Genomic DNA, 27,662 nt, shown 5'->3' with positions numbered 1-27,662 from the left:
TTTCCGTTCAGCCTCTGGGCTGAAAGAAAAAATGAACGGCACAGATTTCTTCATTCGCATCGATCAATGTGGATGAAAAAATCTCTGCCAAAAAGAAAAAAGGAGGGGAAAGGCGTCTGCCAGGACATAGGAGCTCCGCCCAACATCCAAACCCACTTAGCCCGTATGCCCTGGCAAACCCAAACCTGATTTCTCCATTCACATCAATCGATGTGGATGAATAAATCATTGCCGGGATTTTTTTTTTTTTTATATATACAAAGTGTTTGCCAAAGCATATGAACACTGCCCCTCAGCTCATATGCCTCGGCAAACGTATCTTTTTTTACTGCAGAGGAGAAATCTCGTCTTGCAGCGCCGCATACACAGACTTTTGTGTAATCGGACAGCAGCGCAATGCTTCTGTCAGAATGCACATCAGTGCTGCAGCTCGTTCATCGGTTGGTCCACCTAGAAGGTAAAAAAAAAGAAAAAAACAGGCCGCAACGCAATAAATTTATTAACATTAACCTTATATAACATTTGAACGGAACATTAACTTTTATAAACTTTATTAAACTTTTTGAACAGAACATTAACTTTTTTTTTTTTTTTTACCTTTTTATAGGACAAACCTCTCCTTCCCCATGGGACAATGTGCAAAGCGCAAATCGCCCAGAGATGTGACGAAGTACATTATGCACTTTGTCCCAGGTGAAAGGAGAGGTTTGCAGCAGCTGTGAGTGAAAAGGCCCTAACAGCCCTGTGTAACGTAATCCCTATGCTAATAGTGTACCTGTGTGTGGTACTTTCGGAAACACTCCCCTAAGCATAGGGCAGGGTGGTCAAAGCAGCCAGAACAGAAATAGCGGGTGTCACGCCTTATTCCACTCCTGCCACAGACACTACATCTTTTTCGGGGTGGCGCTTGTGTTAAGGTACCAGAAACGACACTGGGGAAATGTTGCTCGTGTAGACGGCTCACTACACTGGTGGATGGGGCCACGGAACCTCCTGGATACAGGAGTTTCTCAATGATCTCTTCCTGAAATTTGAGGAAGGATCCTGTTCTCCCAGCCTTACTGTAGAGAACAAAACTATTATATGCAGCCAATTGAATCAAATATACAGACACCTTCTCATACCAGCGTCTGGTGCGTCGGGAAACTAAATAAGGAGCCAACATCTGGTCATTGAAGTCCACCTCTCCCATGAGCAAATTATAGTCGTGGACTGAGAGGGGCTTTTCAATGACACTGGTTGCCCGTTCTATTTGTATTGTCATGTCTGCGTGAATGGAGGAGAGCATGTAGATGTCACGCTTGTCTCTCCATTTCACCGCGAGCAGTTCTTCGTTACACAAGGCAGCCCTCTCCCCCCTTGCAAGATGGGTGGTAACGAGCCGTTGGGGGAAGCCCCGGCGACTAGGCCGCGCGGTGCCACAGCAGCCAATCTGTTCTAGGAACAAATGCCTGAAGAGGGGTACACTTGTGTAAAAATTGTCCACATAAAGATGGTACCCCTTGCCAAATAAGGGTGACACCAGGTAGTCAGGGCAACCGACCGGCTCCAGAGTCTGATCTTTACCCTCATAGACACGAAATTTGTGCGTATAGCCTGTGGCCCTTTCACAGAGCTTATACAATTTGACGCCATACCGGGCGCGCTTGCTTGGGATGTATTGTTTGAAGCCAAGGCGCCCGGTAAAATGTATAACGGACTCGTCTATGCAGATGTTTTGCTCAGGGGTATACAAATCTGCAAATTTGGTGTTACGGTGGTCTGAGGGGCCGAATTTTGTGGAGGCGATCAAAAGCTGGGTGGCCTCTGGGACGAGAGGTGCTGTTGTCGCTAAAGTGCAGGAAACGCAGGATGGCCTCAAATCGTGCCCTGGACATGGCAGCAGAGAACATGGGCATGTGATGAATTGGGTTCGTGGACCAATATGACTGCAATTCATGCTTTTTTGTTAGGACCATGTTGAGGAGAAGGCCCAGAAAAATTTTAAATTCGGAAACTTGGACGGGTTTCCACCGGAAAGACTGGGCATAAAAGCTTCCCGGGTTGGCGGCTATAAATTGAGTGGCATACCGATTTGTTTCTGCCACGACTAAGTCCAAGAGCTCCGCAGTCAAGAACAGCTCAAAAAATCCCAGTGCCGAACCGATCTGAGCTGTCTCAACCCGAACTCCAGACTGGGCGGTGAACGGGGAACTATTGGTGCGGCTGAAGTTGGGGGCTGCCAATCGGGGTTTGCCAGCACCTCAGGAACTCTAGGGGCTCTACGGGCCTGTCTGTGCGGTGGCTGCGACAGGGGAACTAATGCACGTGCCACCGTACCAGCTTCAACTGCCCTTCTGGTGCTCGCCACTTCACCATGTTGTACGGCAGTGCTGGTACTAGGTCCAGGATGGGCTGCGCTACTGGTGTATGCCTCACCACGTAATCCGACAGCGCCAGCCCCACTCTGCTGCCCTTGAAGCGGATCCTGCACAACCTGTGGTCTAGCAACACGGGGCCGGGTACGCCTGGTGGTATCAGGGACCTCAACCTCCTCGTCCGAACTTTGGGTCAGACTGCCACTGCTTTCTACAGGTTCGTATTCTGACCCGCTGGATTCGTCAGATATGGGTTCCCATTCCTCATCCTACTGGGTCAGAATCCTGTAGGCCTCTTCAGAAGAATACCCCTTATTTGCCATTTGGTCAACTAAATTTTAGGGGGCATTCCCTGAGACTACCCAAGAAAAAAAAGCAAGCCTGTCTTACAAATGGGAGGCTAGCGAAGTACCGGAAGCCGCTGTGATTGTTAAAAAATATAAAAACGTATTTTTTTTTTTATCGCCGAAGCGCTTGTAAAGTGATTGTGCAGTGATAAAAAATATATATATATTTTTGTCACTGCGGCGGGGCGGGCGTGGGTAAACGCACTTGTTGGCGACCGATCAGGCCTGATCGGGCAAACACTGCGTTTTGGCTGGTGGGCGAACTAAGGTGACACTAATACTATTATAGATCTGACTGTGATCAGTTCTGATCACTTACAGATACTATAAAAGTACCAATGCTGATTAGCGATATGCTAATCAGCGAATCAGTGACTGCGGTGCGGTGGGCTGGGCGCTAACCGACGCTAACTGCCTAACAAAGGGGCCTAAACTATCCTAAACCTAACCGTCAATACTAGTGGGAAAAAAAAGTGACAGTTTACACTGATCACTTTTTTCCCTTTCACTAGGTGATTGACAGGGGCGATCAAGGGGTTAATTGGGGTGATCTGGGGCTAAGTGTTCTGTTGGTGTGTACTTACAGTGATGTGTGCTCCTCTGCTGGGACCAACCGACGAAAAGGACCAGCAGAGGAGCACAGAAGCCATTTAACACATTATATTTATAAATATAATGTGTTAACTGGCTTGTGATTCGTTTTTTTGAAAATAATCAGCCTGCCAGCGACTATCATTGGCTGGCAGGCTGATGACTAACTAACTTGTCCTCTAACTTTTGCCGGCCCGTGATGCGCATGCGCGGGCCGGCTGTGAGCGTTATCTCGCGTCGGCGCGTGAAGGAGGAATGAATCGGCCGCCTCCGGAACGCGATCCTGCGTTAGGCGGTCCGGAGGCGGTTAAAGGGGTTGTCATAGTTTATGTTAAAAAAAAAAACAAACACATTGTTAATCTGGTCAGCAAAGTATACAAAGCTAAGTAACTTTTAGGCAAAAAAAAATAATGGTGTTTCATGTTCTGTTCTTAAAGACATTATAAACCAAGTATCAGGATACATAGGGGATAGTGCAGGGAATCTAACTGCACTTACTATTTTTCCTGGGCGCTGCTCTGTTCACCCACTGTGTCCCCCGTTGCATTCTCTTGCCTGCTATGCTAATTTTAGCAGGGAGGAAAAAAAATACTCTCCTCCCTGGCTGTGACTCTCTCCTCTGCGATTGGACAGTGCTACAGCCAGGGGAGAAGGAGACTCCCACGGAGAAAGACTCAGTCTTCTCCGCATTTCTTCGATGCTAAAATTAGCATAGCAGGCGAGAGAATGCAACGGGGGACACAGCGGACGAATTGATCGGCGCCTAGGAAAAATAGTAAGTGCAGTTAAATCCCTGCACTATCCCGTACGTATCCTGATACTTGGTTTATAATGTCTGGACCCATGAAAGGTCCTCTTTAACCTTGATTGACACGCAGTTTCAGAGCTGTGGGGGCGTGTAACAATCTGACATTTTCCTCATGAATATATGTGGGTGTCAACAAAGACTGCCTTTCCCCTCGTTCTGCTCTGCAAAGGGAGTGAATAAAAGTGCTGCCCTGCCTATAGTGTGACTCATCTGACTCTGCAGCATGTTGTATGTGTGGGACTAAAAGTGTAGTATGGTGACATTGCTGATATACACAGGATCTTTCCCCTACCTGTTCTTGTGGAATGCTCTGCAGACACTTCACAGCCAGCAGAAGAGAGAACTCCTCTGGTCTTTGTCAGCTCTGTGTTTTTCTTCAGTGCCTGCAGAAGAGGAAACCCTGCAGCTGCTCAGTAACTGAGGCAGAGCCTCCAACCCTGAGTCTGTGCTTCTGATGGTAGAAGGTTAAACTTTGCTGAAGAATCCAGTGGGAGGGGAGACACATGGCAGACAGCTCAGACAGCAGATTAGGCAGTACAGGGGGCGTGGCTTTTATTTTTTATTTTTTCCAAACAGCACAGACTTCACAGTGCAGTGCACGGAATGTCATCCGAGCAGGGAAAGAAGCTGACATCACAAGTCATGTGACGCTCGGCTAACTAGGAGAACGGGGCCACTGAATTTAGTGAAAACCCCTTACATTTGCTTAGTTAGAAACATACAAATAACAAAAAAATTACTTGAAACAACCCCTTAGGCTGGGTTCACACGGGCGTTGCGGGAAAATGTGCGGGTGCGTTACTGGAACACCCGCGATTTTTCCGCGCGAGTGCAAAACATTGTAATGCGTTTTGCACTCGCGTGAGAAAAATCGTGCATGTTTGGTACAGTTTGGGATCTGTGTTCTGTAGATTGTATTATTTTCCCTTATAACATGGTTATAAGGGAAAATAATAGCATTCTGAATACAGAATGCATAGTAAAACAGCGCTGGAGGGGTTAAAAAAATAAATAAAATAATTTAACTCCACTTAGTCCACTTGATCGCGCAGACCGGCATCTCCTTCTGTCTCCTTTGCTGAACAGGACCTGTGGTGAGCATTCATTACATGAATAGGACCTTTGGTGATGTCACTTCGGTCATCACATGATCCATCACCATGGTAAAAGATCATGTGCTGGATCATGTGATGACCAGAGTGACGTCACCAAAGGTCCTGTTCATGTATTCAGAATGCTATTATTTTCCCTTTATAACCATGTTATAAGGGAAAATAATAATGATCTGGTCTCCATCCCGATCGTCTCCTAGCAACCGTGCGTGAAAATCGCACTGCATCCGCACTTGCTTGCGGATGCTTGCGATTTTCACGCAACCCCATTCACTTCTATAGGGCCTGCGTTGTGTGAAAAACGCAGAATATAGAGCATGCTGTGATTTTCACGCAACGCACAAGTGATGCGTGAAAATCACTGCTCATCTGAACAGCCCCATTGAAATGAATGGGTCGGGATTCAGTGCGGGAGAAATACGTTCACCTACCGCATTGCACCCGCGCGGAAATCTCGCCCGTGTGAACGCAGCTTTAAACAGGCAACTTTCTATGGCAGGCCTGGGGGCCTTCACAAAGCCACAGGCTGCTGTAGTAACTGTTCAGAACCCCACAATGTTGCAGTGGGGTTCATGTCAGAGGACGGAGGGAGCCCTCTCCCTCTAACCTTTCAGATACTGTGGTTGCAGTTTGCATTTAACAATACGTCAAAACCTTTTACTGTAGTCAACAGATTCTGGAATCCACCAGAAGTAACTGGTTTTGAAAAAAGACGAACACATCCCTCCAGGGCACATTTCATTTAGGCCATGTAAATGCAAGTTTGTATTGAGAGAATCCCTCCAGCAGTATAAAGTATGTGCATACATATTTGTAAGCTGTTAACTCCTGCATTCAGATTTGCTGACAATATACTTTATGTAGGGGAGGCTTACATGACAAAGATGGTAGATAACAGGGAAAACTCATGAAGCCAGTTACACAAAGTGAGGGCTTTTTGTTTTTTTTATTTGCTAAAAAGTGTGAACAAAATTTTAAAAATGTATCTGGAAAGATTATTTTGAAGTCTGATCCATTAATACAAAGCATTATTATTAAGATTGTTTTGTGCACATTTGACCTCCTTTCACTTTATTTACAGAAAATGCTTATAAAGGAATGAGGTTGGGTTCCACCGAAGCCTAGAACTGTACTGTAAGGAACAGTTCTGCTCGGGCAGTACACGAATGGCCCAAGGAAGCTCGCAAGTGGACTTTCAGGTTTTAAATGACCTGCGGCAGAAATTCCCAGAGGTGCCTGAAGTTGTTGTTTCCCGATGCATGCAGCAGGTTGGTGGTTGACATGATTTGAAAAAAAATGCACTTAATGTTTATTACTTGACCTATGACCTTCACCCTCCTATTCTTTTATAAATACATCTGTGGGGAAGACTGTGCACAGTTTAATTTATTAAAATTTATAGTAGGAAAGTCCTCCGTGAGCTCCCCCATCATGTCTACACTTTATCGCTAACTGAAGGTAAAGGGCTCACCCCCACCCCCCGACCCCCCCACCCCCTCTCTCTCAGAGGCAGTGGCAGTGATATGTTCTGTCAGGCGCCACTTTATTGCGGAGGCAGAGAGACACAGGGCACAGCTTCATTACACACCACTGTCCTCGCCCTATAAGCAGCCACTCAGGTGTTGACAAGGAATGAGGTCCCTGCCCACAGTTACTTCACCAAGATTCCTGGCCGACTGGCTCTGTAGAGTCTGCACAGAAGTCGTAGGTTATGGTCATTCTCATGGTGACTGTGATGTCTGGTCAAACTTGATGCTCTGCCAGGTGCCCATAAGCTGCTGCTGTACAAGTATGTACAAGGAAAGATTAAAGGACCTTAACGTGTATAGCTTGGAAGAAAGACGAGACATAGGGGATATGATAGAAACTTTTAATACATAAAGGGAATCAACAAGGTAAGAGGAGAGAATATTTAAAAGAAGAAAAACTGCTACAAGAGGACATAGTTTAAATTAGAGGGGCAAAGGTTTAAAAGTAATAACGGGAAGTATTACTTTACTGAGAGAGTAGTGGATGCATGGAATAGCCTTCCTGCAGAAGTGGTAGCTGCAAATACAGTGAAGGGGTTTAAGCATGCATGGGATAGGCATAAGGCCATCCTTCATATAAGATAGGGCCAAGGGCTATCCATAGTATTCAGTATATTGGGCAGACTAGATGGGCCAAATGGTTCTTATCTGCTGACACATTCTATGTACAGTCACAGTGCACTGGCTAAGGTGTGTGCTGCTGTGTGCATCACCGAGGAGGATAAAAAAGAGACACCGCAAAAAGTTATAGAATGAGATAGACGGATGGCAGCGTTTGGGTAAAATGTGAAAAATATCAAGTAAAAAGTGCACAGGTCCCCTTTACTAAAAATCGTCTCTACTTAGATTAATATTGTCAGTGTACAGAGGATGTGTCTGAAGCCAAAGGAGAGATTTAAAGCTAAAATAAATTTGTTTGCAGTGCTGTAGCGACATCATACGTTACACACGTAGTTGTTCATTTTATGTGTAAATATTTATTAGCGTGAAAATGGCAAAAAGGGGTTTCTGACCATTTGTTCCTGAAAAAGATCTACAAAATTATCCATTTTAATATGAAGTTGTTAGAAAGCCGCATGTATTCTACCATAATTAAAAATCGCCTTTAGAGTTCAGCATTCCAAAAGGTAAAATGTTGCTTTGATTGTGAAGGCAAAGATGATCAAAAATGTGATCAAATTCTGTAAAATAAAAAAGACACCCTCTCCTCTTTCCCCAGAGCCCTTCTCTGCACCTTCAGTCCCATCCTTTCCCCACTATTTGCAGTCTGTGGAGGTGACATGCAGATATAAGTTGCATTACTGCTGCAGCCTATTCCTGTCCTCTGCAACATGTGGCATGAGACGTCTGAGGACGGTGATTGGCTGCAGTGGTCACGTGCTGTACATCACTACTGTAGTCTGTAAACAGCATGTGTTGGTATCACTCACATTTTAATTATCCTGGACAATCCCTTTAATACCTGTGTTAATTGTAAACAGATTAGCAAATCATGACTCTGTGCTCGCACTTCTGCCAAAGAGTAAGGCTCCATTCACACGTTCGTCGAGCGTTTTGCGGACCGCACTAATAAAATATGCCTATTCTTGTCCGCAATTGGACATGTTCTATTTTTTTGGGGAACGGAAATGTGGACCCGGAAGTGTAGGTCCTCATTTCCGGAGCCGGGCCGCACATCGTGCGGCCCCATAGAAATGAATAGGTCCGCAATTCCGTTCCGCAAAATGCTGAACGAAATTGCGGATGTGTGAATGGAGCCTTATGCAAACCTGATGGAAAACCCAATAAACGTCTGTGGTATTTGTTAGAAAACATAGAAAAGATCTGGATCCTGTAAAATGGAATCCATTACACAAGTGTGTACAGAGCCTCAGAATGTGTAAATTTAATTTTTTATGTTTAAGAGTAAAATTTCCCAATTCATTTCCCTCATTCTTTTCTAGAATAACAACAATCTGGATGCTTGCTGTGCAGTCCTTTCTCAAGAGAGTACAAAGTATCTGTATGGTGAAGGTGACGTGTCTCCTTCTGAAGAATCAAGCATCGCTGGTTTAAGAAATCACATGACATCCCTTAATTTGGATTTGCAGTCTCAGTACCATGAGGGCAGAGATGGAAGCAGAATAAATGGAAACAGCAGGACTTTAAGCCACAGCATAAGTGATGGACACCTTCAGGGAGGACAATCCAACAATGAACTGTACCAACAAGAGCCACAGACTGCGCCTGTTATGCCTTCTAGCTATAATGTCTTTGGGATGACAAATACAATCAATGCTTCGAACCCGGGCCATCAATTTGGACTTCAGTTGGGCAGCAAAAGCTCTGGCTTGCAAACAACCAGGTTCAATCCTATCATGGTTACATTGGCTCCAAATATCCAGTCTAATCGTAATACCCCTACATCTTTGCACATACATGGTGGCCCACCGCCTGCACATAACAGTCCACATGGAAATTCTATATATATTAGACCATATATCACTTCTCAAGGTGGAACAGCAAGACAGACCCAACAGCAATCGGGCTGGATGTCTCCGAATCCCACACAACAACAGGCTTATCCCACACAGCACAATCCTTGGACAACCCTTCCTTCTTCTTATACTCAGTCGCATACCTCAGCACAGCCTAATCAGCAGGGTCATCAGACCTCTCATGTGTATATGCCCATTAGTTCACCCACCACTCCTCAAGCCCCAGTGCTTCATTCATCAGGTGGTTCCCAGCCATCAACCCAGTACAACATTCAAAATATCTCAACTGGTCCCAGGAAAAACCAGATAGAAATTAAACTTGAACCACCCCAAAGGAGTAACTCAATGCTGCGTTCCACAAGCTCTCGAAGTTCCACAAACCCTTGTGCTTTGAATAACCAGTCAAGGAACCAGCCTACTGTTTACATTGCAGGTCCTCAAAATGCAGATGACGGTCTAGGCCGTAGCCAGCCTAAGGTCTATATTTCAGCTCCTGGTAGCGATGACCAGATTGTTAGAAATCAGCCAACACTTTTTATTTCCGCTAATCCCGGTGCCGCCAGTACAGCCAGAAATGTTTCTGGGCAAGTAAGCATGGGACCTGCTTTCATTCATCATCATCCACCCAAAAGCCGAGCACTTGGAAACAACATATCTGCAACATCGCCTCGTGTTGTAGTGACTCAGCCCAATACAAAATATACTTTTAAAATAACTGTGTCCCCAAACAAACCTCCGTCAGTTTCCCCTGGTGTCGTGTCCCCAACTTTTGAGCCTACAAATCTCCTTCCGTTTGCAGAGCCAGAAGGTATCCATCTAACAGACCCTGTTTTAGCACATGATAGAATAAATGATGTACGGAAGCTGAGCGTGGGTTCCGATGATGCAGCATATACACAAGGTAAATTTTTATATCTCCTATTTATAGTTTTGGTGAATTGAATTGTTTTTAAGTTCTTTCAGTTGTTTCTGAGGTTTTGATATTAAAGGGGTTATCCAAGGCCTATAATGCCCCTCACACAGATAGTACTTGCCTTGCTCCCTGGCACCCACGTCTCTTCTGATGCCGGCATGGCTGCCGCTGCATCTCCCCGTTGCACGGATGAAAACATCCGTTATCGGTAGGGGTGGATAGCCTATAGCAGACGGGTGATGGGAACGAGCCTCCCTAGTGTCGCCTGCGATGCTAGGGAGGCTTGTTCCCGTCACGGCCTGCTATTGGCTTCCCCTCAGCCTTCTTTCCCCCCCCTGCCCCCACACTGGATGTTATCATTCACGAGACGGGGAGATGCAGTGGCGGCCATGCCGGGGAGCGAGGTAAGTTCTGTGTGAGGGACCCGGGCATATGAGGGGCATTATAGGTCTTGGCTAACCCATTTAACCATTTAATTTATCCAGTGTTGCACTGTGTAATATAGCCAGCAGTTCCATCTCAGTAAAGGTGTAAATCCATGGCACTTACTGATAATAGCAATGGCAGGCTTCATTCTTTAGTGCTTCTTGGCAGGTTAAAATATGAGGCAGATGCACATATAGAGGACGATGGTTGCTCCACATCCTTTCTCAAGGCCTGATGGAGGATTTCCCACAACGTAGTGGAAATATTAAAACAGTTTTTAGTTTTTTTTCATATGCCATAAAATAATAAAAAATGATGGAAATAACAGAGAGCTCTAGCTGGCATGGTTAGGGTTGTGCAGAAGCAAGCCAATGAAGTGTTTGGTGTGCTTCACGTCAGGGAGGTCAGCAGTAAGTGGAGACCATAATCGCCCCGTTGTGCTGACACCATGAGACACATCAGACAAGGTCTGGGCAACAGAAATCAAATGGTTTTTCAGTCCGTGGGGACTGGAAAGGAAAAAAGACTAGGGCTGCTTCCTCCTCCACACACAGCACAGGAGCTCTGCCCCTAGTGTCACATGGATTCCTCTTACTAGATGACTCGTCTGCCAGGATTTCTTTTATTGGAGATTCATCCGGATCTTCATTCTCAGTAACTTGCAATTTTCCTTCTTGGCACTTGTATCACCATATGCAGTAATTTGGTGTAAATAATGGTGTTATGTTACTGTACACTTATCTGACTAACTGGCACTAGTGGCAGGAGACTCAACCTGATCGCATATCTGAATACACCTTGGGTCATGTCTAACTCATCACTTCCGATTGCAATATTGTTTTGCGATCAGATCTTCTCCTCCTGACCAAAGAGCCTGCCTGCTGCCCGAGGGTCCCCTTTCCTCTTGCATATATGATGCGGTCATCTTATGCTTAATGTGTAACTGTCATATTTTTTTTATATATATATAACTCCACTGGATAAAAATAAAATAAACTTTATTTACCCATAGGCAACAGCGACGTTTCGGCTCATACACAGGAGCCTTCCTCAAGCAGTGTGCATACATCAAAAACTCTGGGTACATATAGTGTTTCAACCAATTAAGAGCAATTACATGTTAAGTGTACATAATTAATAGAAAAATCAAACTACATGATGCCATATACATATAAAAAGCAATGAAGCCAAACATGTGTGAATATTAAATCGTGATACGTACAATAGCAAGATAATATAATAGATATACATAGTACAATACATCTATATTACACAAATCACATAACAAGTGCCAGCTGTGAATGATTACATAAAGTGCAAAGTGCTTACTGTTTACAGGTGATAACCATAATGGAAGCGGGAGGGAGAGCGGCTGTTGTCCATGTAGACATGTGCGATCCGGCGTGCCTGGATCGCAACCGCGCATGCCCCTATGACGCATAAACTGTGCTTCCGTCTAGCATTAGCCTCGTCACGCAACGCATGCGCTCTTGGGCTACAATGCTAACGCGGCCATTTTGGATAAGGGCAGAACGCCCACTGAGTTACGCTGCTATTGAAAACAACTAATCCTCCCGGTATATCGCAGGCTAGGGGTGAAAAAGGACATATATACATGTCCGAGTGTCTCAGCGGCTAAGAGGACTAAGGAGAAGGCCAACACCTACAAATTGAAGTGGGCACCCCACCAAGACTATAGAGCGGTAGCGCATCCGCATGTAAATGCCGAGTCGCACCGCTACTTCAGTCAAAGTCCATCCATCGCCACCTCACTCTGAGGGTTCTCCTCATCACACCCCGCCATACTAATAACGGAATCTGGGTTAAAAATACAGAAATAGTTATTTAAGGAATGCACAAGTCTAAAGATCATGTAGTGCATGGGCAGACGCGTCCAGACATCGTGACCACACAGCCCCCATGGGCATAATGCCACCTCCCCAAACTCCGAATCCAATGAAAATTTATCTGAAAAAATAAAAAAGGAAAAAGAAAAAAGAGAGAAAAGAAGAATACATTAAAAATTTTTTACAAAGATCAAAAAACTTGTTCTTGACCAGAAAAGACTTGCAGAATAAACCCTAGGATATATGTTTTGTATACACAAATCACATATTACACAGAAAGACAGTCGACATTCAGAATGCAACGAGAGAGGGCAAACCACGCAGTTAACTCACTCCAACCCTATAGTCCACATTAAGACCACATGGCTGTAGAGAATTAAGCGTAAAGATCCACTTGAGCTCTCTCCTTTTTAGGAGTCCAATCCTGTTGCCACCTCTCCTTGGCATTGGTATATGGTCAATGATGTAACACCTCAGGTCTTTCTCAGTGTGTTTATGATTGGTAAAGTGTTTGGAGACTGGTAAATCCAGCCGTTTCTTCCTCACACTAAGTCGATGATTATTAAATCTTGTCTTGAAGTCAGTTGATGTTTCTCCAACGTATAGCAAATTACATGGACAAACAATCACGTAAACAACGTGATTGGAGTCACAAGTCAGATAATGTCTTATCTGATATGCGACCCCAGTTTGTGGGTGTATAAAGGACCTACCCTTGATCATGTATTTGCAATTTACGCAGGACAAACATGGAAAGCAACCAACACTGGCACCAGTCAGTGTGAGTTGTCTTGACATTTTTGAGGTTCCTACGTCTGCCCTAACCAACTGGTCCCTAAGACTCTTAGATCTGCGATAGGACATAATAGGGGGGGAAAGAAATTCCTTAACCATATTATGACAACCACCCAATATGCCCCAGTGACGTCGAATAATGTTGTTAATGTCAACGCTCTGTTCACAATGGGTGGAAATAAAAGGAATTCTATTCTTTTTCACTTGTTGTACTTTCCTTTTAAGGATGTCATCCCTGTTGAATTGACCGACCAGTTTCTTTTTCTCATGTAGCAATTTGGTTGGATAACCTCGTTGCTCAAATTTATGCAGTACTATATCTAGCGTGTTATTCGATGTAGTGGGGTCAGAGACTATACGTTTAACTCTCAGAAACTGAGAGTATGGGAGAGATTTTACCATCGATCTAGGATGATTGCTGTTGTAAGTCAATAGTGTGTTCCTGTCGGTAGGTTTCGTAAACAATTCTGTCTCTATTTTACCAGCCGACAGAATCACACGGGTATCAAGGAACTGCATCTCCACTGGAGAATGTACCAAGGTAAACTGCAGTGCCTCATCAACCCCATTGAGGTAACCATGGAAATCAAAAAGTTTCCGCAGATCACCAGTCCAGATGAGGAAGATGTCGTCTATGTACCGCCACCACGCCCTGATGTATTGGAAGTGGTGGTTTCCATAGACGACATCTTCCTCAAACCGACGCATAAAAATATTCGCGTAAGTTGGGGCCACATTGGACCCCATCGCCACGCCCTGTTCTTGTGCATAATATGAGTCCTGAAATAAGAAGTAATTTTGTCTGAGTACAATTTCAAGCAAAGATAGTATAAATTGCTGAGCACCTTCTGTAAATGTGGATTTCTCCAACATGGAAGAAATGGCTGTCAAACCCTTATGATGATCTATTGATGTATAGAGTGAGGTCACATCAAACGATGCTAATGTCACATCCGACACATCAGTCAGATCAATTCCCTGCAGTTTAAGCAAAAAGTCGCTAGTGTCGCGAATGTATGAACTGCCTCCACATGCAAAACCGCATAAGATCTTATCAAGAAAAATGGATATATGACTAAATATTGAATCGGAGCCCGAGACAATGGGGCGGCCAGGTGGATCAACGAGGGACTTGTGGATCTTAGGCAACACATAGAGTACTGGGGTAACAGGATGTGCCACTGTAAGAAAATCCACAAGCCCCTCGTCAATGACCCCCGCATGAAGAGCCTCCGTCAATACATTATCAATCAACCCTGCAATTTTAAATCTTGGGTCAGAGTCAATGTGTCTATAGATGGTTCTATCACCCAATTGCCGCTTAATTTCGGCAATATACTTATGGGTGTCAAGCACGACCACCGCACCGCCTTTATCAGCGGCCTTAATGGTAAGTTCGTGGTCGAGCTTGAGTTCTTTAAGTGCTACCATCTCTTCTGTTGTCACATTGGGATGACCGAAGGGTTGAGAGAGATATGCAGCTTTCAAATTCTGTATGTCAGATTTAACAGCAGCCATATATGCCTCAACTGCAGGCTCATTGATGACTGGGTTAAAGCTGCTTTTAGGTGAGAGATCGAGCATGCCAAGAGAGAGTTCACTCATCCTGGAATGCTCGATCCGCTCCCTACCATGAAACCAAATTTTTAACTTGATTGCACGAAAAAAAGCACACAAATCAAAATCAAGTTCGAACCAATCTGCATTGGCTCGAGGGCAGAATGAAAGCCCCTTACTCAGCACACTCACTTGGGCATCGGTCAGTTTTTTAGAAGAAAGGTTGACAACCGTCACTTCTTCCTGGACGGCATGTTTCGGCCCTGAGGTCGAGATTTGTTGTTGCGTTGTTTTCTGGTATCTCCTGTGTCTACGGCCTCCACGCCGGATACGTTGTCTCCGGATTGTTCCATCTCTCTTGCCCCTAAAAAAGCTTGGTCAACAGAAGAAGCATCATTTATGGTTTTATATTTCTTTTTCCATGCATCCTTGTTTGCATGGACATTTTTGTCACTGGATTGCCAGGAATAGATATTTCCCTTTTTGTAATCGTCACAATCTCGGTTCCATTTAAGGCGTTTACCTTCCTCAATCTCAGTACGGAAGGACTGAAGCTGAGTAGACAGTATATCATTGTATGTCCCAAATTCATCCACTGAAGACAGATTAATCAACAACTGTTCCACATTTACCAATTCCTGTGTGACATTAGACAGTTCGCCCTGTAGAAATTCAATGTTGAGCAATATAAAGTCCAATGCATACCTGTTTGACAGATTTTCAAATTTTTTACAAAATAATGGGCAACCGGAAAATAAATTGGGGCATAAAGTGGATCTCATCCCTCTTGGTATACGCTGTGCTTTAAAATATTCACCGAGGGTGGTCATGTGGAGACGCAAAGAGATAGACCTCTTTGATAGGAATTCATATTTCCTCTTTAACTCCTTAGCTGTTGGGGTGGTAAGAAACGTAGCATCTCCCTCAATCGAGCATAAAATCCTGTCGACTGCTTCCTGTGTATATGTGGAGCCTCCGGGTATAGTATAGTCACTGGTAGACATATTTGAAATAATAAGTCCGTGTGGAAAAAGACGTGCAAATGCCAAACAACGGCTGTATATAAAAGAAAAAAAGGGAATGGCAGCACCGTCACAATGAAGTTGGAAGGAAAGGGTGCACAGGCCCAGATGTGGATATAAGCCAATCCAACAAACACAAAAAATGGAAAAAAGGGCAGCACTCCACTGGATAAAAATAAAATAAACTTTATTTACCCATAGGCAACAGCGACGTTTCGGCTCATACACAGGAGCCTTCCTCAAGCAGTGTGCATACATCAAAAACTCTGGGTACATATAGTGTTTCAACCAATTAAGAGCAATTACATGTTAAGTGTACATAATTAATAGAAAAATACGTACAATAGCAAGATAATATAATAGATATACATAGTACAATACATCTATATTACTATTATATTATCTTGCTATTGTACGTATCACGATTTAATATTCACACATGTTTGGCTTCATTGCTTTTTATATGTATATGGCATCATGTAGTTTGATTTTTCTATTAATTATGTACACTTAACATGTAATTGCTCTTAATTGGTTGAAACACTATATGTACCCAGAGTTTTTGATGTATGCACACTGCTTGAGGAAGGCTCCTGTGTATGAGCCGAAACGTCGCTGTTGCCTATGGGTAAATAAAGTTTATTTTATTTTTATCCAGTGGAGTGCTGCCCTTTTTTCAATTTTTTATATATATATATATTTATATTAATATACCTCATTAGAGAAAGAGGTTTCTTTTGTTTTAGAAGACAGGATGTAGAGAGTCTTCTTAGCGAAGCTCTACAGCAGCCTGTCTTCAGTCTACTTTCAGCTGGCCTCTTTGACTTGTTATACACTGGCATCTTCAGCGCTCAGTAAAATGCTGAAGACAGACTGTCCTTAGTAATGCTTAGTTACAGCTTTGATAGAAAACTCATTAAACTGAAACGACAATTACACTTTAAGGATAATTTTCTTACTCTGGTCCTGTGAAAAACCATTCATCTAACTGGGGAAACGCTTTAGGACTATTTGGCAAAGCAATAGAAGAAAGTATCAGGATGACCTAAGTGACAAGTGAGGGTTTAGTCACCGAGAAGCAGGATCACTCCTGTTGCAGTGGATGCTCCACTTTTAGGCAGGAGTAGTCTCGGACACGGTCTAGGCACAGTCCTGGTGGAGACTTGTATCTGGATTCTGTGCAGTGTAACCCTGAGCCGAAGGAGCGAAATGAGTTATCGCATTATGGTTGCATCGATTTACATAATTCAATCCTGCTAGTCCTGTCATGTGAAAGGGTGACCACTGACATTTATTGGATTGTGAGGCAAACTATAGGCTTCTAATCCAGATTCGGATCATCTTTTTGCATTTAGTTCATTTTATGAGGATATATTTGTGTTGTTATCCTTTTAATGATTTATTTAAAGCTAAGTTTTAGACTGTACACAGTGTAGTTCATTCTCTCTTACAATATAAAATCCCCTGATGAATCCATTTTTAGAGAAAATGCGTTTGGATAGGGATAGGTTTTAGCATATTGGGCAGGCCTTCTAAGGATGCTACTCGGTATACACCATAGGGTGCAATTAGGGTCAGCGATACTGGAGTGTGATTGTCTGCTAACCTCAGATTAAACTTGTTTTCAGTAGTCCCTAAAACAGGGTAGATGATCACCACTAATGGTGGATATACTGCCTCCAGTAAGAGTATTCTGCAGTGCTTATCCATTTTACATATGCTATGATGAGCGTATCGTATGTTACGGTTTTCTTTGCTGTCTGCTGAAGAACACACGCCCAGTGGGGCATTAACCACCATATTGGGGTATATACACTTGACACCGTCCTCACTGCAGACCCCACGAACCGCCGAAGCTTGGTGGAGGTCTCGCCGTCTCCTACCCACCCTGGACCTACGACAAGGCTCCAGTGGGTGAACCTCTCCTAAATGTAGAGACAGGAACCAGGAACAAGCTCTTACAAGAGCTTATACTCAGGGGAGTATTATGATATAGCAATCCCCAAGAGTGTAGTTATCCCATCCCCCAAACATGAGCCAAGACTTCATAAAGGGGCAAAGCAGGAACTCTTTAATGGGTTATTTTTCAGCCTTTTATGCAGGTCTCCTAGCAAGGGACACTCCCCCTGGGGCCCTTGTAAAAGACTGTGACAGTTTATATTTTAGCCAATCACATGCATTTACAGTATTGAAACCCTCCCAGCAATTGTACACAAAATCCCCTTCCCTCTGTCTGTAACGCAATCAACAAAATACAATGAGCATTGTCTGAGACGCAATTAACTAACATACTGGCGTTGTCTGAGACGCAATCCACAAAATACAATTACCAAACGTAATGGGCTAACTTAATCACTACCAGACAGAAAACACAAATTTTTCCCAACACACAGAAAACACCTCAAAACCCCACATATCCCCATAATGTATACATCCATGGATAGCTCTGATCTAGGTGAACATATCCAAAAATCACCCAGATCCGAGCAGGGGTTCCCGAATTCCATGGAAGTCACATTTGGCCGGCCGCAAGCATGGCTTTCCTGCCCAAAACAGTTCCACAGATTTAAGCTGTGTGGCCGGTCTATCTTCTCCTTCAAAGTTAGTATGGGCCATAATCCTGGGGCAGGAGGCTGGCAAACAGCCCCCTCCAAAACACTGTGGCGAGGTTGGTTTCGCCACAGATGTTTTATGGGATATGGAATAAAATACGTTTTAATATTTCCAGTAATTAGACAGTGGAACCGTTTATCACAATTCTGCCCCCTCTATCCATGTAACTGCTGGGGGTCTCACGATAGTGTAATTCCCCCAGCATTCGGTCGGTGTATATATATCTATATCTTCCTACAGTACCTTCTGGATTTACGGTACATTGCTGCAGAGATTTCTCTTTTTATATATATTTTCTTATTATATATTTTTAAAATTATAGCTAAGTACCTTTACTAGCGGGGTACCCCCTTCTCCCTGGCTGTGACGCTCTCCGCTGTCGGCACAGCCAGGGAGAAGGAGACGCCCATTGAGAAACCCTGCCGTCCCCTCCTGGGCTTAGGAGCCATATTAAAAATATAAAAAAAAGGCAGGGTGGCAGCATCAGTGGGGGGTAAATTTAGGAGTTACATAATTATTTAAATTTTGCATTACAATGTAAAAGAAGACAAGTTATGGGGGATATGGGGATCTGTGGATGACACTATTATGGGTGATCTGTGGATGACGCACTGTTATGGGGGTGATCTGTGGATGACGCACTGTTATGGGGGTGATCTGTGGATGACGCACTGTTATGGGGGTGATCTGTGGATGACGCACTGTTATGGGGGTGATCTGTGGATGACGCACTGTTATGGGGGTGATCTGTGGATGACGCACTGTTATGGGGGTGATCTGTGGATGACGCACTGTTATGGGGGGGATCTGTGGATGACGCACTGTTATGGAGGGGATCTGTGGATGACGCACTGTTATGGAGGGGATCTGTGGATGACGCACTGTTATGGAGGGGATCTGTGGATGACGCTCTGTTATGGAGGGGATCTGTGGATGACGCACTGTTATGGGGAGGGGGATCTGTGGATGACGCACTGTTATGGGGAGGGGGATCTGTGGATGACGCACTGTTATGGGGAGGGGGATCTGTGGATGACGCACTGTTATGGGGAGGGGGATCTGTGGATGACGCACTGTTATGGGGAGGGGGATCTGTGGATGACGCACTGTTATGGGGAGGGGGATCTGTGGATGACGCACTGTTATGGGGAGGGGGATCTGTGGATGACGCACTGTTATGGGGAGGGGGATCTGTGGATGACGCACTGTTATGGGGAGGGGGATCTGTGGATGACACTATATAGCATCGTATGCTATATGTGTCATCCACAGATCCCCCTCCCCATAACAGTACCATCCACAGATCTCCCAATACACCGCCACATCAGTATTCAGACTATTCCTTAACTGGCAGTAACTTTTACTTGAACTTTAAATCAGTGCTATGATCTTTATTACCTTACAAATACAATGAAGCTCCAGTAACAGGCAGAGTGGGGGGCGGCGTAACGTCACTTACTCACGTGACGCGCCTGCTCTGCAGACTTTATGAATGAAGCAGGTGAGTCATGTGAGTAAGTGACGTAATGCAGCCGCCCGCTCTGCCTGTTACCGGAGCTTCATTGTAAGTTAGTAAAGATGCGCTGATTTAAAGTTGAAGTAAAAGTTACTGCTGGTTAAGGAACCTGACCACCCGCTTCGCATAGCAACGAATCGGCCGATTATTCGATAACTGGATTAGTTGAAAACGAATCCAGTTATCGAATATTATCGATAACTTCGATTAATCGTTGCAGCCCTAGTACGGACCCCCTTCTATTCCATACCTGTTCATTCTACAGATTGCCTATCTGAATATACGGCCCATAAAATATTGTGACTAGATTTGTACAGGGCGAGAGTAGAACACTAATTGAATGTAGCACTGCTTTCAGTTTTCGGTTTCAGTGAATAATGTTTAACCCCTTAGAGCTCTTTCACACGGGTGAGTTTTCTGTCCAGATGTGATTCGTGTAGCGGACGCATAGCATCCGGACTGAATCCTGACCCATTCATTTCAATGGGTCTGTGTACATGGTCATTGTTTATCACTGATCATCTCTGCGTTCAGGAATAATCACAGCGTCTTCTATATTGTACGTTCTGGCTCCGTAGAAGTGAATGAGGCATCTGGATGCAATGCGCTTTTCACTGATGGCTGCTAGGAGATGTAGATGGTTATTCTTCAGTTTTTCTTCAGATGTGTGAAAACGCATGCATTGTAGATGGATGTAGTTGCTTTTTTATTTAGGCTACTTTCACACAGCGCGTACTTTGCAGCTGAAACTAGGGCTGCAGTAAACGATTATTCTATCGATTTTATTTTTTACGATTAATAGAGTAATCTAATAAGAAAAAAATAATACTGTTTTCCTTTTATAAAAACTCATCAAACCCCCTGCCATTAGTCCCCAACACCCTTTGTTCCCCACTGTGCGATCAGCCCCAGTGCCATCAGCTCCACTATCCCCCAGTGCCTCCCACCCCCTCGGTTTCACCAACTTATCTTTCCAGCAGGGGCGCTGCCGACACTCCATCGTTCTGCGCTGCTCTGCTCCTGACGTCACACAGTGCGTCAGGTCACGGCGTACGTACGTCAGGAGGTCAGAGCAGCGCTGGACCATTGACGTACTGTGGAGTGTCCGGAGTGTCTGGAAAGGTAAGTATTCCAAGCGCAGCGGGAGTAATAGCAAGCGCTTCACTACCGCTCTGTGGTCACATGACACAAACGAATCTTCGATGCAAAAAATTTGCATCAAGGATTTTTTTTGTGTCGAATTACTCGATTTAATCGAGTAATCGTTTCAGCTGTAGCTGAAACCTCCATGGTTGTTCACTTTGGATGTTGTGGACCTGCTCTTGGATTAGTTCTGCTTAATGGAGATAAACCACAAGCGGACCCTCCCTACCCCCCCTCCACACACACACCGCTTCAAGCAACATCTGTCCAGACCGACCTCCTCAAGAATAGATGTCCTTTATTGGCGCAGTCATGTCTTAAAACCGCTGGCCACGCAAACTGCAGACACTATGTGGTGTCTGCTGAAATTCTGGCACAGAGCCCACACTACAATTTTGCAGCATAAGGCCGGAATGCACATGGCCGTGTTCCGCGGGCCGAGAGCGGTCCGTGGTATGCCGGGCTGGATTCCTGTTCAGAGCAGGAGCGTACTGCGTCATTGGTTGCTATGACGCAGTGCGCTTCATGCCGCCACTGCTGTACAGTAATACACTCGTATAGATCATGCGAGTGTTTTATTGTAGTGCAGCGGCAGCATGAAGCGCACGGCGTCATAGCAACCAATGACGCCGTGCGCTCCTGCTGTCAGCAGGAATCCAGGCCGGCATACCACGGACCGCTCTCGGCCGCGGAACACAGCCGTGTGCATTCGGCCTAAAGTGCAGTGTGAAGGAGCACTTACAGATTCTTCCATTTATTCAGGTGTTGGGGTACAGCCACACAGATACGCGGTTTTCAAATATAGCATTGATGGCGGGGTGTGCTGAAATGATTTGCCTCATTGGTAGACTGATCTGTTTTTGCATATGTTTTTTTTTCAATGCTGCTGGGTTTTAAAGGCAAGAAAACTGCAAAGGATGAGCACAAGCCCTAAAAAATGATTTCCAATGCAATATATAATGGTGATTTTTACATAGATTTCACAAGGTTGTATGGATGCTGCCAAAAACCTTACTGAAGTAGATCTAGAAGTTTGTTCTGCCTAATAGCAGGCTTTGCTGTATGGGAATTTCTTTGTGGCTGTGCTGGCTGGAGATGTTCTCGGGGCTGGCTAAGAGCCAGGTAGGCTATAGGCCTAGAAATTTGCTGCTGAGGCTTACTGTTTTTTTATTTTTTTTTTATTTTTTTATGTTTCTCCCCCCCCCCCTCTACGTTTTCCTTGGAAGTTGTCATTGCCTGCCTTCTAAAACCCCCCAACCGGTTTCCTGAACATTGCTTGGCTTGAACTGACATAGGCAGGTGCTGGTACAATGTGTTAAACTTTTTTTTTAAAATCAAATCATTTTTTTTTAAGTTTTTTTTTAACAATAGCATTGCAAACACCCCGAAAACACATGCCCTCACCCTGAGTCCCAGGTTTGCTGTCGCACGAAAGTCCACAGAAGAGGCACCGAAAGAGCTCTCATATTTCTCCAAAGTCCAGGGTCCAGTAAGACCGTCCGAGTGGTCTAGTGCTTGATTTTCCAACTAGTCTCCAATTCCACAACTACATCCTGCAGTCACGCCATCCATACCAGTCTTACGCACAAGTCACCATGCAGTACAGAACAGCAATCTTATCACGTTAAACTATAATATTATAGTGTGCTATCCACAGAGACCATATTTTCTCGAATTTCTTACTACTCCCTCGTTTTTGATACACCTAACTCTCTAGCCTCACCAGCATATGGATTTTATCCACTAAATCCTTGATGACCGGAGGAGCAGAGGCAATCCAGTGAAATGCAATTGGCTTCCTTGCCTGGTAAAGAATTTTCGAAATAGCTATTTTAAGCTCAAGAGTAGCAGGTAGTGTTTTAGTATACCCCAATATACATACTGTAGGAGATAAATCAATAGTTATAGCAATCACAGTACGGATTAGATCCACGACATCAGACCAGTATCGCCGCAGCCTCGGGCAGTTCCACATTAAATGGATTAAATCAGCATTGTGTGCCCCGCATCTAGGGCAAGTATATGTCCTGTATCCCATCCTGTGTAACAAGACCAGAGTTCTATATACTCTGTGTAGTAATAGCAGTTGTGAGACTCTATGGGCCTTACTCACTGCTACCACAGGGAAATCTTCCAAAACCTCCTCCCATTGTTCTGTTGTCAAGCCAGCGATATCTTGCTGCCATTTAGCATGTAGCTGCAGGAGATGGGCCCTATGTAATGCCTCTAGTAAGCTCAAGTAATACGAGGAGATCACACCCTTTGTATCCCCCTGGGATGCCGTATGAGTGATAATCAAATGCATATCAGCAGGTACTATTTTCTCCTTACGGTAGACATAGAACAAGGTTTTAGGCAATCCCATCTCTAGCTGTAGCATACTGAAGGACTTAAGACCATTATTCTCATACAGCTGACACATTCGATTAAGACCATAGGTGTCCCAAATTTTTATGCTAGTTACCATATTTAGCTCCTTATACATATAGTTAGGCCAGATTGGGGTGACTCGGGTATACCCTTGAATCCCTACAATCTCTTTAGCTTTCCACCATACTGAGTGAATTGTGCGTAAAATACCATATTGCCTGCCTTTGTCATAAAAAGTGCCGCCCTCTAATGCCGCTATTACATTCTTGTTGTGAACAAGTTGCTGCACAACTCTCCCAGCTGTATTTAACTTATCCATCTCTCCCCATCCCCGAAGGTGTTGCAATTGGGCTGCAATATAATACATCCGCGGGTCAGGGACGCTCAACCCCACTTAAGTTTTGGGTCTACACAAAACAGTAAGCTTTATACGAGGTATCTTTTATTTATTTTTCCAGATGAGCTTTCGAAATATTGCATTGATAGTATGAAATATTCGTAATGGGATCCAGGTCGGGGCATTATGTAACATATACAAAAGTTGTGGCATAAGGATAATCTTCAACAGATTAGTGCGGCCAATAAGCGACAAAGGGAGCTTAATCCATACTTGGACCTTCCGTCTGAACTTATCCATCAACGGCAATAAATTCAGACGGATAAAATCCTGAGGATTCGTTGATATCTGAACACCTAGATACTTGGAGGATACAATCTGTAAGCCCGCCGTACATCTGTGGTCTGTCTGTGAACCCCCCCCCCCCCTCCAAAAGGCATTAGTACAGACTTTGCCCAATTAATTGTCAAGCCAGAAAGATGTCCAAAATTATAAAAAAAAAAATCCATAGCTGCCGGTAGAGAAGTCCAGTCGTTTAGAAACAGCAAAAGGTCATCCGCATAGAGAGCGACCTTTTCCGTTACCGACCCACAAGTGATGCCCTTTACTGCCTCTGCCTTCCTGAGAGCTGCTGCCAAAGGTTCCACCGCGATCGCAAACAAAAGTGGCGAAAGGGGGCACCCCTGCCTAGTCCCCCTGTGTAATTCAAAGGAGTCAGAAAGCCTGCCATTCATTTGTAGTCTACCTGTAGGGCGTGCGTACAGTACCCAGATCCAATTAATAAATCCTGACCCAAATCCCATGGCTTTTAGCACCATAATGAGGTATTGCCATTCCACACTATCAAACGCTTTGGCCGCATCCAGGGACACGACCGCCGCGTCCGATGCATGGATCTGTCCCACCTGGATAGCCAAGTACAGTCGTCTAATATTCACTGCCGTCGACATGTTGGGTATGAATTCGGCTTGATCAGAGTGGATCACGGAAGTGATCGCAGAGTTCAAGCGGTTATCCAACACCTTCGCTAGCAGTTTGACGTCGACCTGCAACAAAGAAATGGGTCGATATGATTCTGCCTCTAAAGCATCCTTCCCTGGTTTTGGAATAACCACAATAATGGCTTCATTCATAGAAGCTGGGAGGGAATTACCAATTTGAGCCTCCTTAAACACCTCCAACAACTGGGGCAGGAGCACCGAGGCATATGTTTTGTATATTTCAGCCGGCAGACCATCCCCCCCCCCCGCCCCCCCGGTGCTTTATTATTGGACATGTCTCGCAATGCCGTTTCCAATTCCATAAGGGAAATGGGGGCATCCAGCTGGGATTGTTGATCTCGAGTAAGAGCAGGGAGACTAAGTGGGGTGAGAAAGTCCTCCATCTTTGTTTCTGAAGCAGTAATTTTTGAAGAGTATAAATCAGAATAAAAGGAATACAAGATCCCCACCACCTGTTTCGGGGAAGTACAGATGTTCCCTTCTGAGTTACGTAGAGCTGCTATAAAGCTGGACTGATGTTGGGCCTTGGTTAAAAGAGTCAATAGTCTCCCTGCCTTTTCTCCCTCCTCATAATACCGCTGTTTTTGAAAAAATCTCCTATTTTGTGCATTCAGCAGTAGTCTATCATTTTAACATCCTTTGGGCCTCTTTCCATTTATTTTCAGAGTCTATAGATGGATTTAATATATACTCTGCTTCCGTCTCCGCTACTTCTTGTCAGTCTCCTCACTTTTTCTCTAGTTTCTTTTTTCCTCCCATTAACCTTCGCTATTAATAGACCGCGCAGAAAAGCTTTCAACGCGTCCCAAACTATTAGTCTTGAGGCGGTAGGTAAATTTAAATAAAAAAAATTCGGATAGTTTCTCTTTAACACCCGCTACATCTACTAGTATATGCAGCCAGCTCGGGTTAAATTTCCAGCACCTATCTCCCTCCGCCAAGCGTGGCTGCAGAGTAACAACTGTCAGTAGCGGAGAATGATCAGATAACCTCCTGGGGAGATATATAATATCCTGTATAAAGCCGCCCATAACTTCATTTCCTAGCACCAAATCAATTCTGGATAATGAGCCATAAGAACTAGAGTGGCAGGAATACTGCCGTGCATCCGTAATTTTTAATTCGCCAGAAATCAAAGAGCGCCATCTCCTGTATTAAGCGTCCAAAGGGGGTAACGCCCTCACTGACCGCACTAGAGGATCTGCCGAGCTTGTCCAATTGTTGACAGGGTACAGTATTAAAGTCGCCAAAAAGTAAGGTGGGAATCTGTGGCAGATCTGCAATAAAAGAAAACCTCTTCCTAACCAGTAATGGTGAATAGGGTGGAGGGATATATACAGTTGCAAGAAAAAGTATGTGAACCCTTTTGGAATCATATGGATTTCTGCACAAATTGGTCATAAAATGTGATCTGATCTTCATCTAAGTCACAACAATAGACAATCACAGTCTGCTTAAACTAATAACACACACAGAATTTAAATGTTACTATGTTTTTATTGAACACACCATCTAAACATTCACAGTGCAGGTGGAAAAAGTATGTGAACCCCTAGACTAATGACATCTCCAAGAGCTAATTGGAGTGGGGTGTCAGCCAACTGGAGTCCAATCAATGAGATGAGATTGGAGGTGTTGGTTACAGCTGCCCTGCCCTATAAAAAACACACACCAGTTCTGGGTTTGCTTTTCACAAGAAGCATTGCCTGATGTGAATGATGCCTCGCACAAAAGAGGTCTCAGAAGACCTACGATTAAGAATTGTTGACTTGCATAAAGCTGGAAAGGGTTATGAAAGTATCTCCAAAAGCCTTGCTGTTCATCAGTCCATGGTAAGACAAATTGTCTATAAATGGAGAAAGTTCAGCACTGCTGCTACTCTCCCTAGGAGTGGCCGTCCTGTAAAGATGACTGCAAGGGCACAGCGCAGACTGCTCAATGAGGTGAAGCAGAATCCTAGAGTGTCAGCTAAAGATGTTAAAAATCTCTGGCATATGCTAACATCCCTGTTAGCGAATCTACGATATGTAAAACACTAAACAAGAATGGATTTTATGGGAGGCTACCACAGAGGAAGCCAGTGCTGTCCAAAAAAAACATTGCTGCACGTTTCATTTTGCACAAGGGCACCTGGATGTTCCACAGCAGTACTGGCAAAATATTCCATGGACAGATGAAACCAAAGTTAGTTGTTTGGAAGAAACACACAACACTGTGTGGAGAAAGAGGCACAGCACACAACATCAAAACCTCATCCCAACTGTGAAGTATGGTGTTGGTCATCATGGTTTGGGGCTGCTTTGCTGCGTCAGGGCCTGGACGGATTGCTATCATCGAAGGAAAAATGAATTCCCAAGTTTATCAAGACATTTTGCAGGAGAACTTAAGGCCATCTGTCAACCAGCTGTAGCTCAACAGAAGATGGTTGTTGCAACAGGACAACGACCCAAAGCATAGAAGTAAATCAACAGCAGAATGGCTTAAACAGAAGAAAATATGCCTTCTAGAGTGGCCCAGTCGGAGTCCTGACCTCAACCCGATTGAGATGCTGTGGCATGACCTCAAGAAAGCAATTCACACCAGACATCCCAAGAATATTGCTGAACTGAAACAGTTCTGTAAAGAGGAATGGTCAAGAATTACTCCTGACTGTTGTGCACGTCTGATCTGCAACTACAGGAAACGTTTGGTTGAAGTTATTGCTGCCAAAGGAGGTTCAACCAGTTATTAAATCCAAGGGTTCACATACTTTTTCCACCTGCACTGTGAATGTTTACATGGTGTGTTCAATAAAAACATGGTTAACATTTAATTCTTTGTGTGTTATTAGTTTAAGCAGACTGTGATTGTCTATTGTTGTGACTTGGATGAAGATCAGATCACATACCTCCCTTCCTCATC

The 27,662-nt window shown here is 44.3% G+C and overlaps 1 protein-coding gene across 2 annotated transcripts in view; it reads left to right on the top strand.

The window, feature by feature from the left end:
* Nucleotides 1-27,662, top strand: part of TAB2 (TGF-beta activated kinase 1 (MAP3K7) binding protein 2) — a 142,134-nt gene that overhangs the window by 80,461 nt on the left and 34,011 nt on the right. For both annotated transcript variants that reach the window (XM_040429267.1, XM_040429268.1), the window contains exons 3-4: nucleotides 6,297-6,483; nucleotides 8,688-10,122. In XM_040429267.1, coding sequence (XP_040285201.1) covers nucleotides 6,382-6,483; nucleotides 8,688-10,122 — 1,537 coding nt within the window. In that variant the 5' untranslated portion in view covers nucleotides 6,297-6,381. The remainder of the gene's footprint in view (nucleotides 1-6,296; nucleotides 6,484-8,687; nucleotides 10,123-27,662) is intronic.

The sequence above is a fragment of the Bufo bufo genome, chromosome 4, assembly GCF_905171765.1.
Source record: "Bufo bufo chromosome 4, aBufBuf1.1, whole genome shotgun sequence".
Taxonomy (NCBI): domain Eukaryota; kingdom Metazoa; phylum Chordata; class Amphibia; order Anura; family Bufonidae; genus Bufo; species Bufo bufo.
Note: the sequence above shows the minus strand (reverse complement) of the source record. Positions and strands in the feature narration are given on the sequence as shown.